The sequence below is a fragment of the Anomaloglossus baeobatrachus genome, chromosome 11 (genome assembly GCF_048569485.1).
Source record: "Anomaloglossus baeobatrachus isolate aAnoBae1 chromosome 11, aAnoBae1.hap1, whole genome shotgun sequence".
NCBI lineage: Eukaryota > Metazoa > Chordata > Amphibia > Anura > Aromobatidae > Anomaloglossus > Anomaloglossus baeobatrachus.
In genome coordinates this window covers 180,839,803-180,855,635 of record NC_134363.1, presented here as the reverse complement: position 1 = coordinate 180,855,635, position 15,833 = coordinate 180,839,803, and the positions used below count along the sequence as shown (strand labels likewise).

The 15,833-nt window shown below is 51.7% G+C and overlaps 1 protein-coding gene across 1 annotated transcript in view; it reads left to right on the top strand.

The window, feature by feature from the left end:
• The window catches only part of MTOR (mechanistic target of rapamycin kinase), a 262,102-nt gene that overhangs the window by 235,449 nt on the left and 10,820 nt on the right, over window positions 1-15,833 (top strand). The window contains exons 46-48 of the mRNA XM_075327360.1: window positions 266-340; window positions 1,226-1,361; window positions 4,521-4,586. Coding sequence (XP_075183475.1) covers window positions 266-340; window positions 1,226-1,361; window positions 4,521-4,586 — 277 coding nt within the window. The remainder of the gene's footprint in view (window positions 1-265; window positions 341-1,225; window positions 1,362-4,520; window positions 4,587-15,833) is intronic.

Sequence of the window (15,833 nt, the reverse complement as noted above, 5' to 3'; positions counted from 1 at the left end):
AATGGCTGATAATACTAATATCATCACATAGACGAGTAGTATAGCGGCGCCTAATGGGTAGCAGATGGCGGATAAACATCACATCGCAGAGGGTCGGTCAGCCATGACGCCGGCTGCAGACACCGGGAATAGCTCCACATCCTGCGGGGACCGCGGCTCTGCTGCATCCAAATCCACACTGCACGTGCACAGATGTGAAGAAGAACAAGTTGTGCACCATTTGGTGGTAATAATCTATATGTTTTTTGTGGTTTTTGTTTTTAAGGTGGCCATGACCAGGGAGAAGTTTCCAGAAAAGATCCCATTCCGGTTAACAAGAATGCTGACCAACGCTATGGAGGTGAGCGCGGAGAAACACGGGGAAAACGGAGATCCGTCCGTCTGTCTATCTGGCCTTTAGTCTGTCTGTTTCTCTCGATCTGTCCTTCTCTCTGTCTGTCCCTTTTCTCTCTGTCTGTCCCTTTTCTCTCTGTCTGTCCCTTTTCTCTCTGTCTGTCCCTTTTCCCTCTCTGTCTGTCCTTTTTCCCTCTCTGTCTGTCCCTTTTCCCTCTCTGTCCCTTTCCCCCCTGTCCCTTTCCCCTCCCCCCCCTGTCCCTTTCCCCTCCCCCCCCTGTCCCTCCACCCCCCCGTCCCTCCACCCCCCCGTCCCCTTTCCCCCCCCGTCCCCTTTCCCCCCTGTCCCTCCCCCCCCGTCCCTTTCTCCCCTGTCCCTCCCCCTCCCTGTCCCTTTTCCCCCCCCGTCTGTCCCCCCCGTCTGTCCCCTTCCCACCCCCCCGTCTGTCCCTTCCCACCCCCCCGTCTGTCCCTTCCCCCCCGTCTGTCCCTTCCCCCCGTCTGTCCCTTCCCCCCCGTCTGTCCCTTCCCCCCCGTCTGTCCCTTACCCCCCCCCGTCCGTTCCTTCCCCCCCGTCTGTCCCTCCCCCCCCCGTCTGTCCCTTCCCCCCCCCCCCGTCTGCCCCCCCCGTCCCCGTCCCTTTCCCCCCAACCTGTCCCTTTTTCCCCCTGTCTGTCCCTTTTTTCCCCTGTCTGTCCCTTTTCCCCCCCGTCCGTCCCTCCCCCCCCCCCCCCAGTCTGTCCCTTCCCCCCCCCCCCCCCAGTCTGTCCCTTCCCCCCCCGTCTGTCCCTTCCCCCCCGTCTGTCCCTTTCCCCCCCCCCCCGTCTATCCGGCAGTCTCATTTATTTATATATCTCTCTAATCCTGTTCCTTGCCTGTGTTCGGTCTGTAGGTAACCGGCCTTGATGGTAATTACCGGATTACGTGCCACACAGTCATGGAGGTGTTGCGGGAGCACAAGGACAGCGTCATGGCCGTGCTGGAGGCCTTTGTATATGACCCTCTTCTCAATTGGAGACTTATGGACAGTAAGTAGCGTCCGGGTCACCAGGCGATGCTCCTCTTATCTCCAGACACCACTCGCGACCACCGTACATGCAGGACGTGTAGTCTGAACGGTCACTTAGTCCTAGATCTGCGGCTGGTGACCCCGGCCCTAGTTATTGCATGTGTGACCCCGAGTGTCCATGTGGTAGACATTGCCTGCTCATATGCAGCACAGGCCACACATAGAGGGTAGAGGAGAAGCCCCTGCACCCCGTGGCACCTAGATAACAATGCTAGAACCTCTCCGCACGTGTCCTCTGTAGTGAAGCCTATGAAATAATGATTCGGAAGCCTCCTTGTGTTCCTCTGTTATACACCACCCGGAGGTTTAGAGATGGCGCCAGCCGACCACTGCGGCCAGTATGGGACTGTAACCCGGGACACGTGGTCACTTTACTAATACATTTCTAGGAGGAACAACAGAGGAACGGCACAACCGGGGAACATAAGCACCCCTCCATCACACAGGTCTGGCAGGCTGGGGGATTTCAGATTCAGCAAATCTTACAGATATTACACTGCAGCCACACATTGCAAAATCTGAGGAAACCAGCCCCGATAGTAACATCACAAAGCACGAGGATGCAGAATTCCTGTGATTTTACAAGGGGGCGAACGCGGCTCCAGGGGTAGAAACACAACACTAATATTCCTCGTGGATTGCAGGAACCTTTATTGTTTCCTTCCAGTGAATAACACCCATCATGTCATCTGTCTGCTGCTCTGGCTACAGCTGTCTGTGTCTATCTATGTATCCCTCTATCTATCCCCCCTATATATCCTTCTATCCATCCATCTATCCATCCATCCATCCATCCATCCATCCATCCCTCTATCTATCCCTCTATCTATCCCTCTATCTATCCCTCTATCTATCCTCTATCTATCCCTCTATCCATCCCTCTATCCATCCCTCTATCCATCCCTCTATCCATCCCTCTATCCATCCCTCTATCCATCCCTCTATCCATCCTCTATCCATCCCTCTATCCATCCCTCTATCCATCCCTCTATCCATCCCTCTATCCATCCCTCTATCCATCCCTCTATCCATCCCTCTATCCATCCCTGTATCTATCTATCCATCCCTCTATCCCTCTATCTATCCCTCTATCTATCCCTCTATCTATCCATCCCTCTATCTATCCATCCCTCTATCTATCCATCCCTCTATCTATCCATCCCTCTATCTATCCATCCCTCTATCTATCCATCCCTCTATCTATCCATCCCTCTATCTATCCATCCCTCTATCTATCCATCCCTCTATCTATCCATCCCTCTATCTATCCCTCTATCTATCCATCCCTCTATCTATCTATCCCTCTATCTATCCATCCCTCTATCTATCCATCCCTCTATCTATCCATCCCTCTATCTATCCATCCCTCTATCTATCCATCCCTCTATCTATCCATCCCTCTATCTATCCATCCCTCTATCTATCCATCCCTCTATCTATCCCTCTATCTATCCATCCCTCTATCTATCCCTCTATCTATCCATCCCTCTATCTATCTATCCCCTCTATCTATCCATCCCTCTATCTATCCATCCCTCTATCTATCTATCTATCTATCCCTCTATCTACCTATCTATCTATCCCTCTATCTATCCCTCTATCTATCTATCCCTCTATCTATCTATCCCTCTATCTATCTATCCCTCTATCTATCTATCCCTCTATCTATCTATCCCTCTATCTATCTATCCCTCTATCTATCTATCCCTCTATCTATCTATCCCTCTATCTATCTATCCCTCTATCTATCTATCCCTCTATCTATCTATCCCTCTATCTCTCTATCTATCCCTCTATCTTATTTCTGTCCGCACCATTCGGGGACACAGGACCTGGTCTTTGCTCTCCCCCCATCCCCGGTCCTCGCTCCTGCAGATGATTTCTTTTCCTTTGTGGCTTTTCGTTGCCTGCGGTTAATAGCGCCATCTGCAGGACTCTATAATGTGCAGCAAAGACCGAGCTCCTGAGTCTCCTGATGGACGAAAGACGTTTACTGGTAAGTAACAAAAGCCAAAACTTCATCTCCTATTGATGCGTCCATCAGGCCTGACTGTGCTGGCGGGGGGGCATTACTGCTGTCATGGGTCATCACATTTGTGAGGGGGCCATTGTGACGGTCATGAGAGGTCATGATGGGTTGGAGGATAGGGGGGCTGCATTATGGCTGTCATGGGGCATTTTTCAGGTATTGTGGAGGATGTAGTGGCAGTGGAGCAGAAGGACTTTGCAACAAAGCGGGAGGAGGGTCTTGCATCCCTCACGGGGAGTAGGAGGCAAGAAGGGAGTACGGGGGCCTTGTGGCTTGTGCAAGAGGGCAGCAGGAGGGCCTTGTGGCCGTCGCGGGGGGAGGGAAAGAGGAGGGCCTTGCTGGGGAGATGAGGAGGACCTTGTGGCCGTCCAGGGAAGAGGAGGGGAGGGCCTTGCGGCCACAGGGGGAAGGAGGAGGAGGGCCTTGCGGCGGTCACAGGGGGAAGGAGGAGGAGGGCCTTGCAGCGGTCGCAGGGGGAAGGAGGAGGAGGGCCTTGTGGATGTTGCAGGGGAGGGCCTTGCAGCCGTCACGGGGGAGGAGGAGGGGCCTTGCGGCCGTCGCGGAGGAGGGCCTTTGCGGCTGTTACGGGGGGAGGAGGGCTTTGTGGATGTTGCAGGGGGAGGAGGAGGGCCTTGCGGCTGTTATGGGGGGAGGAGGGCCTTGCGGCTGTTGCGGGGGGGAGGAGGAGGGCTTTGTGGGGTGTTCTTTGCTCCTGGGTTAACCATTGCCTGCTCATGTTTCTCTATCGCATATCTGTTTGTCACATACCTGTCTATAAATAACAATATATAAAACAATGAAGGTTCCTATTGAATGACAGCAAGCAGAGATCTTGAAAACTGTCAGCAGTGGACACAGAAGCATAAGTCTTCCCCCCCCCCCCCCCCTATTATCGGGGTGCATCTTCGCAGTGTGGCGCTCCCGCCTCGGCCGTCCTCACAATGATCACCACTGAGTGCCGCAGCCCCGGACCCTAAATAATTGCTGTTCTCGATGCGTTTCTTTAGATGTATCCACGCTGATGTGCATGATGACCAGACCCGCGCTCGCCCAGCCTCTCACCATTTCTATATAATAATCTTTTCACAGCCAATATAAAAGGCACCAAACGCTCTCGTACTCGGACAGACTCGTACTCGGCCGGACAGTCTGTGGGTGAGTGTGACCATCCAGTAACTCCAACACTAACAAATAAAGCAGACGCCCGACCTCTGCACAGATCAGTAACACCAAGAACGCTTATAACATATTATCAGGGGTAAGTGGCGAGGAGGGGGATGCAGCTGCAGCTGTTCTGTGTGTGTGCTCTGCATGCTGCGGGAGGGGAGAAGAGGCAGCAAATTGCGGAGCCGGCAGCTCGGCCCTCACACTCCGAGGAGATGACAAAAAACAGAGTGTCAGACCGAGGACTAGAAAGACCCTTAACAATGGGGTCACAGATTGTCCCCCAGCAGTAAACGGATTTCCCTGCAGTGCCCCCACAGGAGAGGTGGAGCATTACACAGCGTCCATTCATATCAGTGGGTTTCCTGTGTAACCCTGGACAGGATGGGTCCTCCGGGGGGAGAGACGCTCTTTATGACGATTTTGGCTGATGAAGATAGACACACCCCCCCCCTTCATGATGGGATATATGATTAACCCTTTCAAGACCAAAATGGTTTCCATGCTCTCCTTTATAACCATGGCAAACCTGAGCGCTCCTCCCATTTACATTCCCGCCATAATGCCGGGGTTGGGATCACAGCTAAAATCCAGTTCCTTGTTATTGGCCGCGGCACAGCGAGGACTCGCCGTTCGTAGCAATCAGGAAAACATAAACACCAGGATTGGTAGCGTGACGTGCAAATCATTCCCGCAAAATAACAAGCGCCCTCCGATGCCAGCGCGGCACAATGCATGAAACCGGGCACAGCGGTAATCCGGAGGCCACTGATTGTGTATCCATACTGACGAGCCCTGGAGAGTCGCCCAACGTCTGAGCCCTCACCGAGCAGAATTCACACCGCGCCCGTCCTCCAGAGCATCGCATCTAACATAACGCAGCAAGTAGGAGCCGGAGACCCAAAAATTGTGGATTTATCATTCACACCTATTAGCCAAGTTTCTTCATTTTCACCCTGAAGATGCTTTGGGCTGCAAAAGTGGGTTTGGTTGGAGAAGGAAGGGTTAAGGATAGTGGTGGGCAGACCCGGATCCGCGCGGTTTCAAAAGTATCCAGGGATCTAGGGAGTTTCGGCTAATGAGCGGGCTCCAGCACTCAGTAATACAAAAAAATAAGGAAAATTAAAGAAAGAAATAATAAAGTAAACGCGCTGTATTTTCCGAGGCATCGGCGCAGCTGCATTCACTCCCGGGGCCGCGCATTAGGCTCATGCATATGCACTGCTTCCCCCGCCCACCAGCATCTGTGATTGGTTGCAGTCAGATGCGCCCCCAACGCTGAGTGTCTGATGCTGCCAATCACAGACCTGGTCTGCGGGTCTAAGGCACAGTAAAATAAATAAATAAAAATTGTCATAGGGTTCCCCCCCATATTATGATACCTACAGGCTACTGCCCCAGCCATGTGTTTTATGTGGGCTGTGTATTAAAATAGGGGGAGCCGCATGTGACTTTTTTTTCTTTCTCTTAAGTAATTAAACAAAAACAAAACTGCGTGCGGTTCTCCCCCCTTCCCAATTTTGATACCCAGCCATGATAAAGCCCAACAGCTGGGGGCTGGTATTTTCAGGCTGGGGAGACCCATGGTTATTGGGAACCCCCCAGCCTAACAATAGCAGCCTGCAGCTGCCTGGGATTGTCACATCCATTAGATGGACAGTCCCAGCACTTTACCAGGCCCTTCCTGGCTGCCCTAGTGCGGTGGCAATCGGGGTAATAAGGGGTTAATGTCGGCTCACAGCAGACACTTAGCCCTAGATTAATAATGGCAGGTGTCCGAACCCCCCATTACTAATCTGTAAGTGAAAATAAACACCCAAAAAATCCTCTATTTGAAATAAGACAACAAAAGCCCTCTTGCACCACTTTATTAGCCCCCAAAACATCCCTGCAGGTTTGACGTAATCCAAATGAGGTCCCACGACGATTCAGCTCTACTACACCTGAATTCAGAGCGAGAGTCATAGAACATGACTGCCCACTGTGGGTTTCAGGCAGAGGCAGCCGAGATGAGAGCTGCAGATTTGCTGATGACATTTTTACGCCATATTCCAGCACCCAGTCTACACCTCCGGGCAAAACAACACAAAACTACCCCATGTGGTATGATGCGTTTTTTTTTTTTTTTGCCATGAGGTGTAGGATGGGTGCAGGAATATGGTGTAAAAATGTCACCACCAAATATTATTATTTAATAATTATTTAAATAATTATAAAAAAAAAAAAAAAAGGCTGCATGCGATTCCTCTTATTTTGCTACGCAGCCAAGATAAGCGCAGGGCTGGGGGCTTTATCCTGTAGCCGTATGCTTTATCCGTGCTTGCATCATAATACGGGGGGACCCTATGCCAATTATTTTATTTTTACAGTACGCTGTAGACCCACAGACAGCGCCTGTGATTGGTAGTGTCAGATACGCTGTCACTCAGCGTGGGGAAGTGACTGACTGCAACCAATCACATGCCGGTGGGCGGGGATAGCAGTGCATATGCAATGACGGTAATGAGCGGCCACGGGAGCAGTTACAGCCGCACTGGAGCCTCGGAAAGTAGAGTGCGATTGCGCCTATCCCCCCTTCCCTTCTACCACCAATTTTATTCTCCGGATTCGGGTCCCCATAGACTTCTATAAGAACCAGCGTCCAGACAGATATCCAGGATCAATTCCAGGCTGGAAACAGATTAGTCCTGCCGATCCCAGATATCTGCGAGTCTGTCCATCATTAGTTAAGGACCCTCCCTTCCTTTTTGGAGGGGGGAGAGGGGGGGGGTGCACATGTGAATCTGGTCTTTGTTTGTTTTAACCTCTTAAGGGCCTGGGAATTTTTCAATTTTGCTTCTTTTTTTTTCCTCCGCTTCTTCCAAAACCCAGAACTTTTTGTGAATTTTCCGCTTTCAGACTCTTGAGGGTCCGGGTTGTCCTTCTGAAAGACTCCATGAATTCTATTGTATAATGCACCGAAAAATGGGGGGAAAAATCCAAAGGATTCCAGGAAAAAAATCATGCGATTCCAGCATCGTACGGCGGAATTTCATTTCTTCTTTTTTCCTTTTATATTTATAAGAATTTCTATCTCCGTTTTCTGAGACTCAACTTTTTTTTTTATATAATGGTTTTCAGCCCGGACAGGTCGGCCGTTAGGACCTGATGACGACGTATGTTACATTTCTTTACTTTTGAAAGTGGGGGGGGGGGGGTAATTTTATACTTGAACACATGAGGGTATTGCAGTATGTAGTGAGACCGCGGGTCTGTGGGCAGTTGGCCGCCCGCGCTCAAGTAGTGACCCATCTATGCCCCGCGATCACATCCTGCAAAGATCTTATGTAAACGCTACAGTCACTGATTGACGGCACCATTTATATGGTAGAAGTGCAGCGATCAGCGTGCGCTGCGGTCAAACTCAGTATGGCAGACCCCATTGATGTGAATGTGTCCTCATCTGCAGTACCGAGAACGGCCACTATACACAGTGCGGCGCTGTGGTGTGCTGCTCTTCACGTCTGTGCACACACTGCAGTTTTGTTTCTACAGCGAAAAACGCACCTGTGGCCGAAAAGATGCATGCGTTTTTGCTTCGTTTTGGTGCGTTTTTGCCGCTTTTCGGTGCGTTTTTGCTTCGTTTTGGTGCGTTTTTGCTTCGGTTTGGTGCGCTTTTGCTTCGTTTTGGTGTGTTTTTGCTTCGTTTTTGCTTAGTTTTGGTGCGTTTTTGCCGCTTTTCGGTGCGTTTTTGCCACTTTTCGGTGCGTTTTTGCTGCTTTTCGGTGCGTTTTTGCTGCTTTTCGGTGCGTTTTTGCTGCTTTTCGGTGTGTTTTTGCTCCGTTTTGGTGCGTTTTTGTCACTTTTAGGTGCGTTTTTGCCGCTTTTCGGTGCATTTTCTTTTTCGCTCTATTGGGAGACCCAGACAATTGGGGTGTATAGGCTATGCCTCCGGAGGCAGCACAAAGTATTACACTCAAAAGTGTTAAGCCCCTCCCCTTCTGCCTATACACCCCCCGTGCTCCCACGGGCTCCTCAGTTTTTTGCTTTGTGCGAAGGAGGCAGACATGCAAGCACAGCTCCACAGATTAGTCAGCAGCAGCTGCTGACTAGGTCGGATGGAAGAAAAGTGGGCCCATATAGGGCCCCCAGCATGCTCCCTTCTCACCCCACTCTTGTCGGCGGTGTTGTTAAGGTTGAGGTATCCATTGCGGGTACATAGGCAGGAGCCACATGCTGTTTTCCTTCCCCATCCCCCTCAGGGCTCTGGTGGAAGTGGGATCTTATCGGTCTCCAGGCACTGAGACCGGGCTTCATCCACAACTCCTGTGGAGCCTGATGGATAGGAGCCGATACCGTTCAGGGACATGGCCCTGCATCTTAGAGGTACTCTGTATCCCTAGGGGGACCGCGCACGGCATCACCTCAGCTTTGCTGGGTGTGCTAGTGCACCGGGGACCGCGGCGCTGACCGGGTCTATATGTGCCATTACACACTCAGCGTCGCTGAGTGTGTTTATATGTAAGGGTTACCGCACTGACCGCCGTTGCCACGGGACACTGCGGCGCGGCTGGGACTTGTAGTTCGCCGGGGACTTTCACGCGACCGCGCTTTTACGGCGGCCGCGTTTATTACTACAGTCCCCGGCTTCATTGCGGCCTAGTTTCCCGTTTTTTCTCCCGCCCTCAGCCCTGACAGGCAAGGGAAGGGCGAGACGCTGCACGGAGCGAGCAGCAATGAGGGCTGGAGTATGATTTACATGCTCCACTCCCCTCACTGAGCACAGTATGAGCGCCCGTTTCGCGCTCTTTCTAGGCCACGCCCACAGCTTCCTCAGCTCGTCAGGACGCCGCAGCCATTCCTGTCAGCTCCACCGACGCTGCAGAGAGGGACATATTCATGGGAGACCCAGACACGGTCTCTGGTGGCCTCACAACCGCTTAGGCGGCTGGTAAGCAGCACATGTGGTGCTAGCCCCATGATGCTGTATTGTATTGGTACATTATTTGTGTACTGTATATAATTTACACTGTATGAGCACAGTTTTTTCTGGCTATATACCCTATTGTGTTACTCAGGGAAAACTATAGCATGGCGCCCACAAAAGGCAGGGGTGCCAAAACACAGGCTTATTATGTTGCCTGCGCCGCATGTAAGACTCAACCCCTGTGACACTTCCTCAGCCGGATCCTCTACTAAGAGGGGCCCAGGGGGAGCCACCTGTTGACACTGTCCAGGTGACGGGGACTGAGTTTGCAGCCTTTAAGGATCAACTCTCTGAGACTATGGCTAAGATACTAGAAGCCTTGCAGTCCAGACCGGTATCTCAGCAAAGGGACTCTGTTGAATCATTGTTCCCTGACCCCCCTCAGTTGGACCAACAATGTCCTCACGGGGTATCTCATACATCCCAGATGGAGGGTTCGGACTTAGAACCTAGCCCCAGATCGTCTAAGCGGGCCCGCTTAGAATTTCCCTCGACATCATATTGTTTAGGGTCTCAGCGGGGGGATTCTCTGGTTGATGATGCGGAGACAGCTGATCAGGATTCTGATCCTGGGAGCGCTCTCAATCTTAATTCTCCAGACGGGGACGCCATAGTGAACGATCTTATTGCATCCATTCATCAGTTGCTGGATATTCTTCCCTCAGCCCCTCCGGCGGAGGAGTCAGATTCTCAGCAGGAGAAATTTCGCTTCAGGTTCCCCAAGCGTACACGGAGTATGTTTCTGGACCACTCTGATTTCAGAGAGGCAATCCAGAATCACCATGCTTGTCCGGATAAGCGTTTCTCTAAGCGCCTTAAGGATACACGTTATCCTTTTCCCCCGGAAGTGGTTAAAGGTTGGATTCAATGTCCCAAAGTGGATCCTCCAATCTCCAGACTGGCGGCTAGATCCATACTTGCAGTAGAAGATGGGGCCTCGCTTAAAGATGCCACTGACAGGCAGATGGAGCTCTGGATGAAATCCATCTATGAAGCTATCGGAGCTTCTTTTGCCCCAGCATTCGCAGCCGTATGGGCGCTACAAGCTATATCAGCAGGTCAAGCGAAAATTGAAGCGGCCGCGCCACAAGTGGCTTCCATTACCTCCCAGACCTCGGCAATTGCGTCTTACGCTATGAATGCTGTCCTGGACTCTGTGAGCCGTACGGCAGTTGCGACCGCCAATTCGGTAGTAGTCCGCAGGGCCTTGTGGCTACGGGAGTGGAAGGCAGATTCCGCTTCAAAAAAGCGTTTAACCGGTTTGCCAATTTCTGGCGACAGGCTTTTTGGCGAGCGCCTGGATGAAATCATCAAACAATCCAAGGGAAAGGATACATCCTTACCCCAGCCCAAGCAGAACCTCTCCCAACAGAGGAGAGGGCAGTCGAGGTTTCGGTCCTTTCGGGGCGCGGGCAGGTCCCAATTCTCCTCGTCCAAAAGGTCTCAGAAAGAACAAAGGAACTCTGATGCATGGCGGTCTAAGTCACGTCCTAAAAAGGCCATTGGGAGCACCGCTAACAAAGCGGCTGCCTCATGACTTTCTACCTCCTCTAATAGCATCCTCGGTCGGTGGCAGGCTCTCCCGCTTTTGCGACACCTGGCTGCCACAAATAAAAGACCGCTGGGTGAGAGACATTCTCTCTCACGGTTACAAGATAGAGTTCATCTCTCGTCCCCCGACTCGATTCTTCCGGTCCTCTCCGCCTCCCGAGCGATCCGAGGCTCTTCGGCAGGCGCTGGGCACCCTGAAGGCAGGAGGAGTGGTGGTCCCTGTTCCTCTTCAGCAACAGGGCCACGGTTTTTACTCCAACTTGTTTGTGGTCCCAAAGTAGGACGGGTCCTTCCGTCCTGTCCTGGACCTGAAACTTCTCAACAAACACGTAAAGACCAGGCGGTTCCGGATGGAATCCCTCCGTTCCGTCATCGCCTCAATGTCCCAGGGAGATTTCCTTGCATTGATCGATATCAAAGATGCTTATCTCCACGTTCCGATTGCCCCAGAGCACCAACGCTTCTTGCGCTTCGCCATGGAAAACGAACACCTGCAGTTTGTGGCACTACCATTCGGCCTGGCAACGGCCCCACGGGTTTTCACCAAGGTTATGGCTACTGTAGTAGCGGTCCTCCATTCTCAGGGTCATTCTGTGATCCCGTACTTGGACGATCTGTTGATCAAGGCACCCTCTCAAGAGGCATGCCAACACAGCCTCGACGTTACCCTGGAGACTCTCCAGAGTTTCGGGTGGATCATCAATTTTCCAAAGTCAAATCTGACATTGGCCCAATCGCTGACGTACCTTGGCATGGAGTTTCATACCCTCTCAGCGATAGTGAAGCTTCCGCTGATCAAACAGCAGTCACTACAGAAAGGGGTACAGTCTCTCCTTCAAGGCCAGTCACACCCCTTGAGGCGCCTCATGCACTTCTTGGGGAAGATGGTGGCAGCAATGGAAGCAGTCTCTTTCGCGCAGTTTCACCTGCGTCCCCTTCAATGGGACATCCTACGCAAATGGGACAGGAAGCCGACGTCCCTCGACAGGACCGTCTCCCTCTCTCAGGCGACCAAAGCCTCCCTTCGGTGGTGGCTTCTTCCCACTTCATTATCGAAGGGGAAATCCTTCCTTCCCCCATCATCCTGGGAAGTAGTCACGACAGACGCGAGTCTGTCAGGATGGGGAGCGGTTTTTCTCCACCACAGGACTCAGGGTACGTGGACCCGGCAAGAGTCCTCGCTTCAGATCAATGTTCTGGAAATTCGGGCAGTGTATCTTGCCCTGAAAGCGTTCCAGCAGTGGCTGGCAGGCAAGCAGATCCGAATTCAGTCGGACAATTCCACAGCGGTGGCATACATCAATCACCAAGGCGGCACACGCAGTCGTCAAGCCTTCCAGGAAGTCCGGCGGATCTTGATGTGGGTGGAAGCCACGTCCTCCACCATATCCGCAGTTCACATCCCAGGCGTGGAAAACTGGGAAACAGATTTTCTTCGTCGCTCCATTGGGAGACCCAGACGATTGGGTGTATAGCTACTGCCTCCGGAGGCCACACAAAGCATTACACTAAAAAGTGTAAGGCCCCTCCCCTTCTGGCTATACACCCCCAGTGGGATCACTGGCTCACCAGTTTTCTGCTTTGTGCGAAGGAGGTCAGACATCCATGCAATAGTGTTGAGGATAAAGAATTGAGTATCCAAAAATACTTAATTCAGCCATTTCATAGACTCAGTTATATAGTTCAGTAGATGTGAACTAACACACATATTTGTGAATGCTTTTGTTTCTTACTAACATGTATATATGTATATTGCATATTCAGTGTATTTTCCTTAGACACAGTATATACCACCACATGTGATTGTAAAGATGGCCACCATTTCCTGTTCTCCACCCAAGACAAATCGACAAAGAAATTCCTGGATCCTAGACTGACCAATCAACGGAGAATATGCAGATCTCTCTACGTCATGAAGCCCTGACTTACGATACTTGATTGGACTAAAACTTTTGTTCACACCCCCTTACTGTTTGGTCTAGAGTCTCTTTCAAACAATAAAGAACACACTTGGTTAAGAGCCAGTCATGGAGATAGATGTAACTGACTTGCTGTGCAGTTATTTTTCATTCTCGTGTGCACCCATGACATTTTAATTAGAAGCAGCAGCCGGATATCAAGAGATCCTTTGAGTCTCATCATCATCGTCATTCTGACCTTGACAATAGCTCCACTGTTTAGTCAGCAGTAGCTGCTGACTATGTCGGATGGAAGAAAAGTGGGCCCATATAGGGCCCCCAGCATGCTCCCTTCTCACCCCACTTGCGGTTTGTAAGGTTGAGGTACCTATTGCTGGTACGGAGGCTGGAGCCCACATGCTGTTTTTCCTTCCCCATCCCCCCTCAGGGCTCTGGGTGAAGTGGGATCTTACCGGTCTCCAGGCACTGAGACCGGGCTCCATCCACAGACCCAGAGAACCTGCTGGATTTGGAGCTGGGTATCCTCAGGGACAGGGCCCTGCGACATTAAGGTACTCTGTGCCCCCGTACACATCGCGCACACACGCACCAGCATTGCTGGGAGTGTTAGTGCGCCGGGGACAACAGCGCGGAGCGCTTGTGCTATTATTCACTGCAGCTTTGCTGAGTGAATTTATGTATTGGGAACTGCCGCGCCGGCCGCTGCTGGGTGTTTTACACTGTGGCGCGGCTGGGACTTGTGGTGCGCCGGGGACTTCCGCGCCGGCCGTGCACATAGGACGGCCGCGCTTATTACTCGAGTCCCCGGCTTTGCGGCCTAGTTTTCCTTTCGTTCCCGCCCCCAGCCTTGCCAGTCAGGGGAGAGGCGGGACGCTGTACAGTAAGTCAGCGCAGGGAGCTGGAGTCTGCTTTGCATTCTCCAGCCCCCTTCACTAGACTCAGTGGGACGCCGGGTTCCCGCTCTTGTCTCGGGCACGCCCTCGGCCCGCCCCTCTTCTCTGGACGCCGGCAGCCATTCCGGCACGCAGAGCGGGAAAACGGAGACAAGCGCTGAGCTGGCAGTCACAGGAGGCGCCACACACCTGCTTTTGTGCGGGCGGTAAGCGGCAGCTGCAGTGCTGACCCACTAATGCCGAAGTCTCCTGCTGTACTTTTGTAAAGTCGCTATTCAGGATGCAGGCCTGGAAACAGCAGCTAAAAAGCAGCGGTGCTAAAGCACAGACTTTCTATGCTGCTTGTCTTGCATGTGCTGAAGTGTCATGTGTCCTTTGGGCTTGTATGCTATACATGGCACTGTAATGGCTATTCTTGGCTGTCTACCCGCCTAGATGGCTAGCCAGCGGCAGCAAACAGCAAGGGTGCTAAGACACAAGCTTTCAATGCTGCTTGAATTGCATGTGCTGCAGTGTTTATTTTCATGTTTGTATGCTATACATTCACTGTATGTCGCTATTCTTGGCTAATGCTCCTAGATAACTTGACAACAGCAGCAGAAAAGCAAGGGTGCCAAGGCACAAGCTTTCAATGCTGCTTGGATTGCATGTGTTGCAGTATGCTATACATTCACTGTATGTAGCTATTCTTCGCTAATGCTCCTGAATAACTAGACAACAGCAGCAGAAAAGCAAAGGTGCCAAGGCACAAGCTTTCTAGGCTGCTTGTACTACATGTGCTGAAGTGTTTATTTGTACTTCATGCTTGTATGCTTTCACTGTAAGGTCGCTATTCTTAGCTAATGCTCCTAGATGGCTAGACAACAACAGCAAAAAAGCAGGGGTGCCAAGGCACAGGCTTTCTATGCTGCTTGTACTGCACGTGATACGGTTCCAGGGCCCCCAGTATGTGCAATTGCTCAACCGGGGTCTCCGCTACAGGTAGCCAAAAGACCACCTGTGATTCCTGTCCATGGACAAGGATGGAGTTGCAGTTTCCGCTGCTATATTGTCTGTAATTATGACTAATAGCTTACAGACTTTGCAGTCCAGATAGACCTTGGCCAAGGTTGATTGAATAATAATAATATAATGCCCCTGGCCACCCTGACTTGGAATAAATCAGGGTTCCAGGGGGGTCCCATACATCCCAGGGTGCAGGCTCTGACACGGACGACAGTCCCAGACGGCCTAAGCGAGCTCCATGGAAACGGCCCTCGACTTCATCACTGGTCAGGGTCACCACAGGAGTACTCTCTGTATCAGAGGACAGACGTAGCTCAGTTCAGGACTCTGATCTTGAGACCGCTCTCAATCCGGATGCACCGGATGGTGACGCTATAGTGAATAATCTTATAGCGTCCATCAATGGAAAGTTGGGTATTTCCCTCTCAACTCCTCCAGTGGAGGAGTCAGCTTCACAGCAGGATAAATCCCTCTTTCAGTATCTCAAGTGTATATGGAGTATTTTTCTGGTCACTCTGACTCCAGAGAAGCAGTCCAGAATCTCCACGCTTATCCCGATAACAGTCTCTCCAACCGTATTTAGGATACGCGGTGTCTCTTCCCCCCTGACGTGGTCAAGCGCTAGTCCCAGTGTCCAAAGGTGGATCCCCCAATCTCCAGGCTTGCGGCTAGATCTATAGTTGCAGTGGAAGATGGGACTTCACTTAAACATGCCATTGACAGACAGATAGACCTCTCGTTGCAATCTGTCTATGAAGCTATCGGCGGGTCGGTTGCTCCGGCATTCGCAGCCGTAGAGGCACTTACAAGCTATTTCAGCTAGTATTGCGCAGGGGGACGCTGTCACATGTACATCTTGGCCGCAGTAGCGTCCTTAACCTCGCAATGTCGGCATTGCGACTCA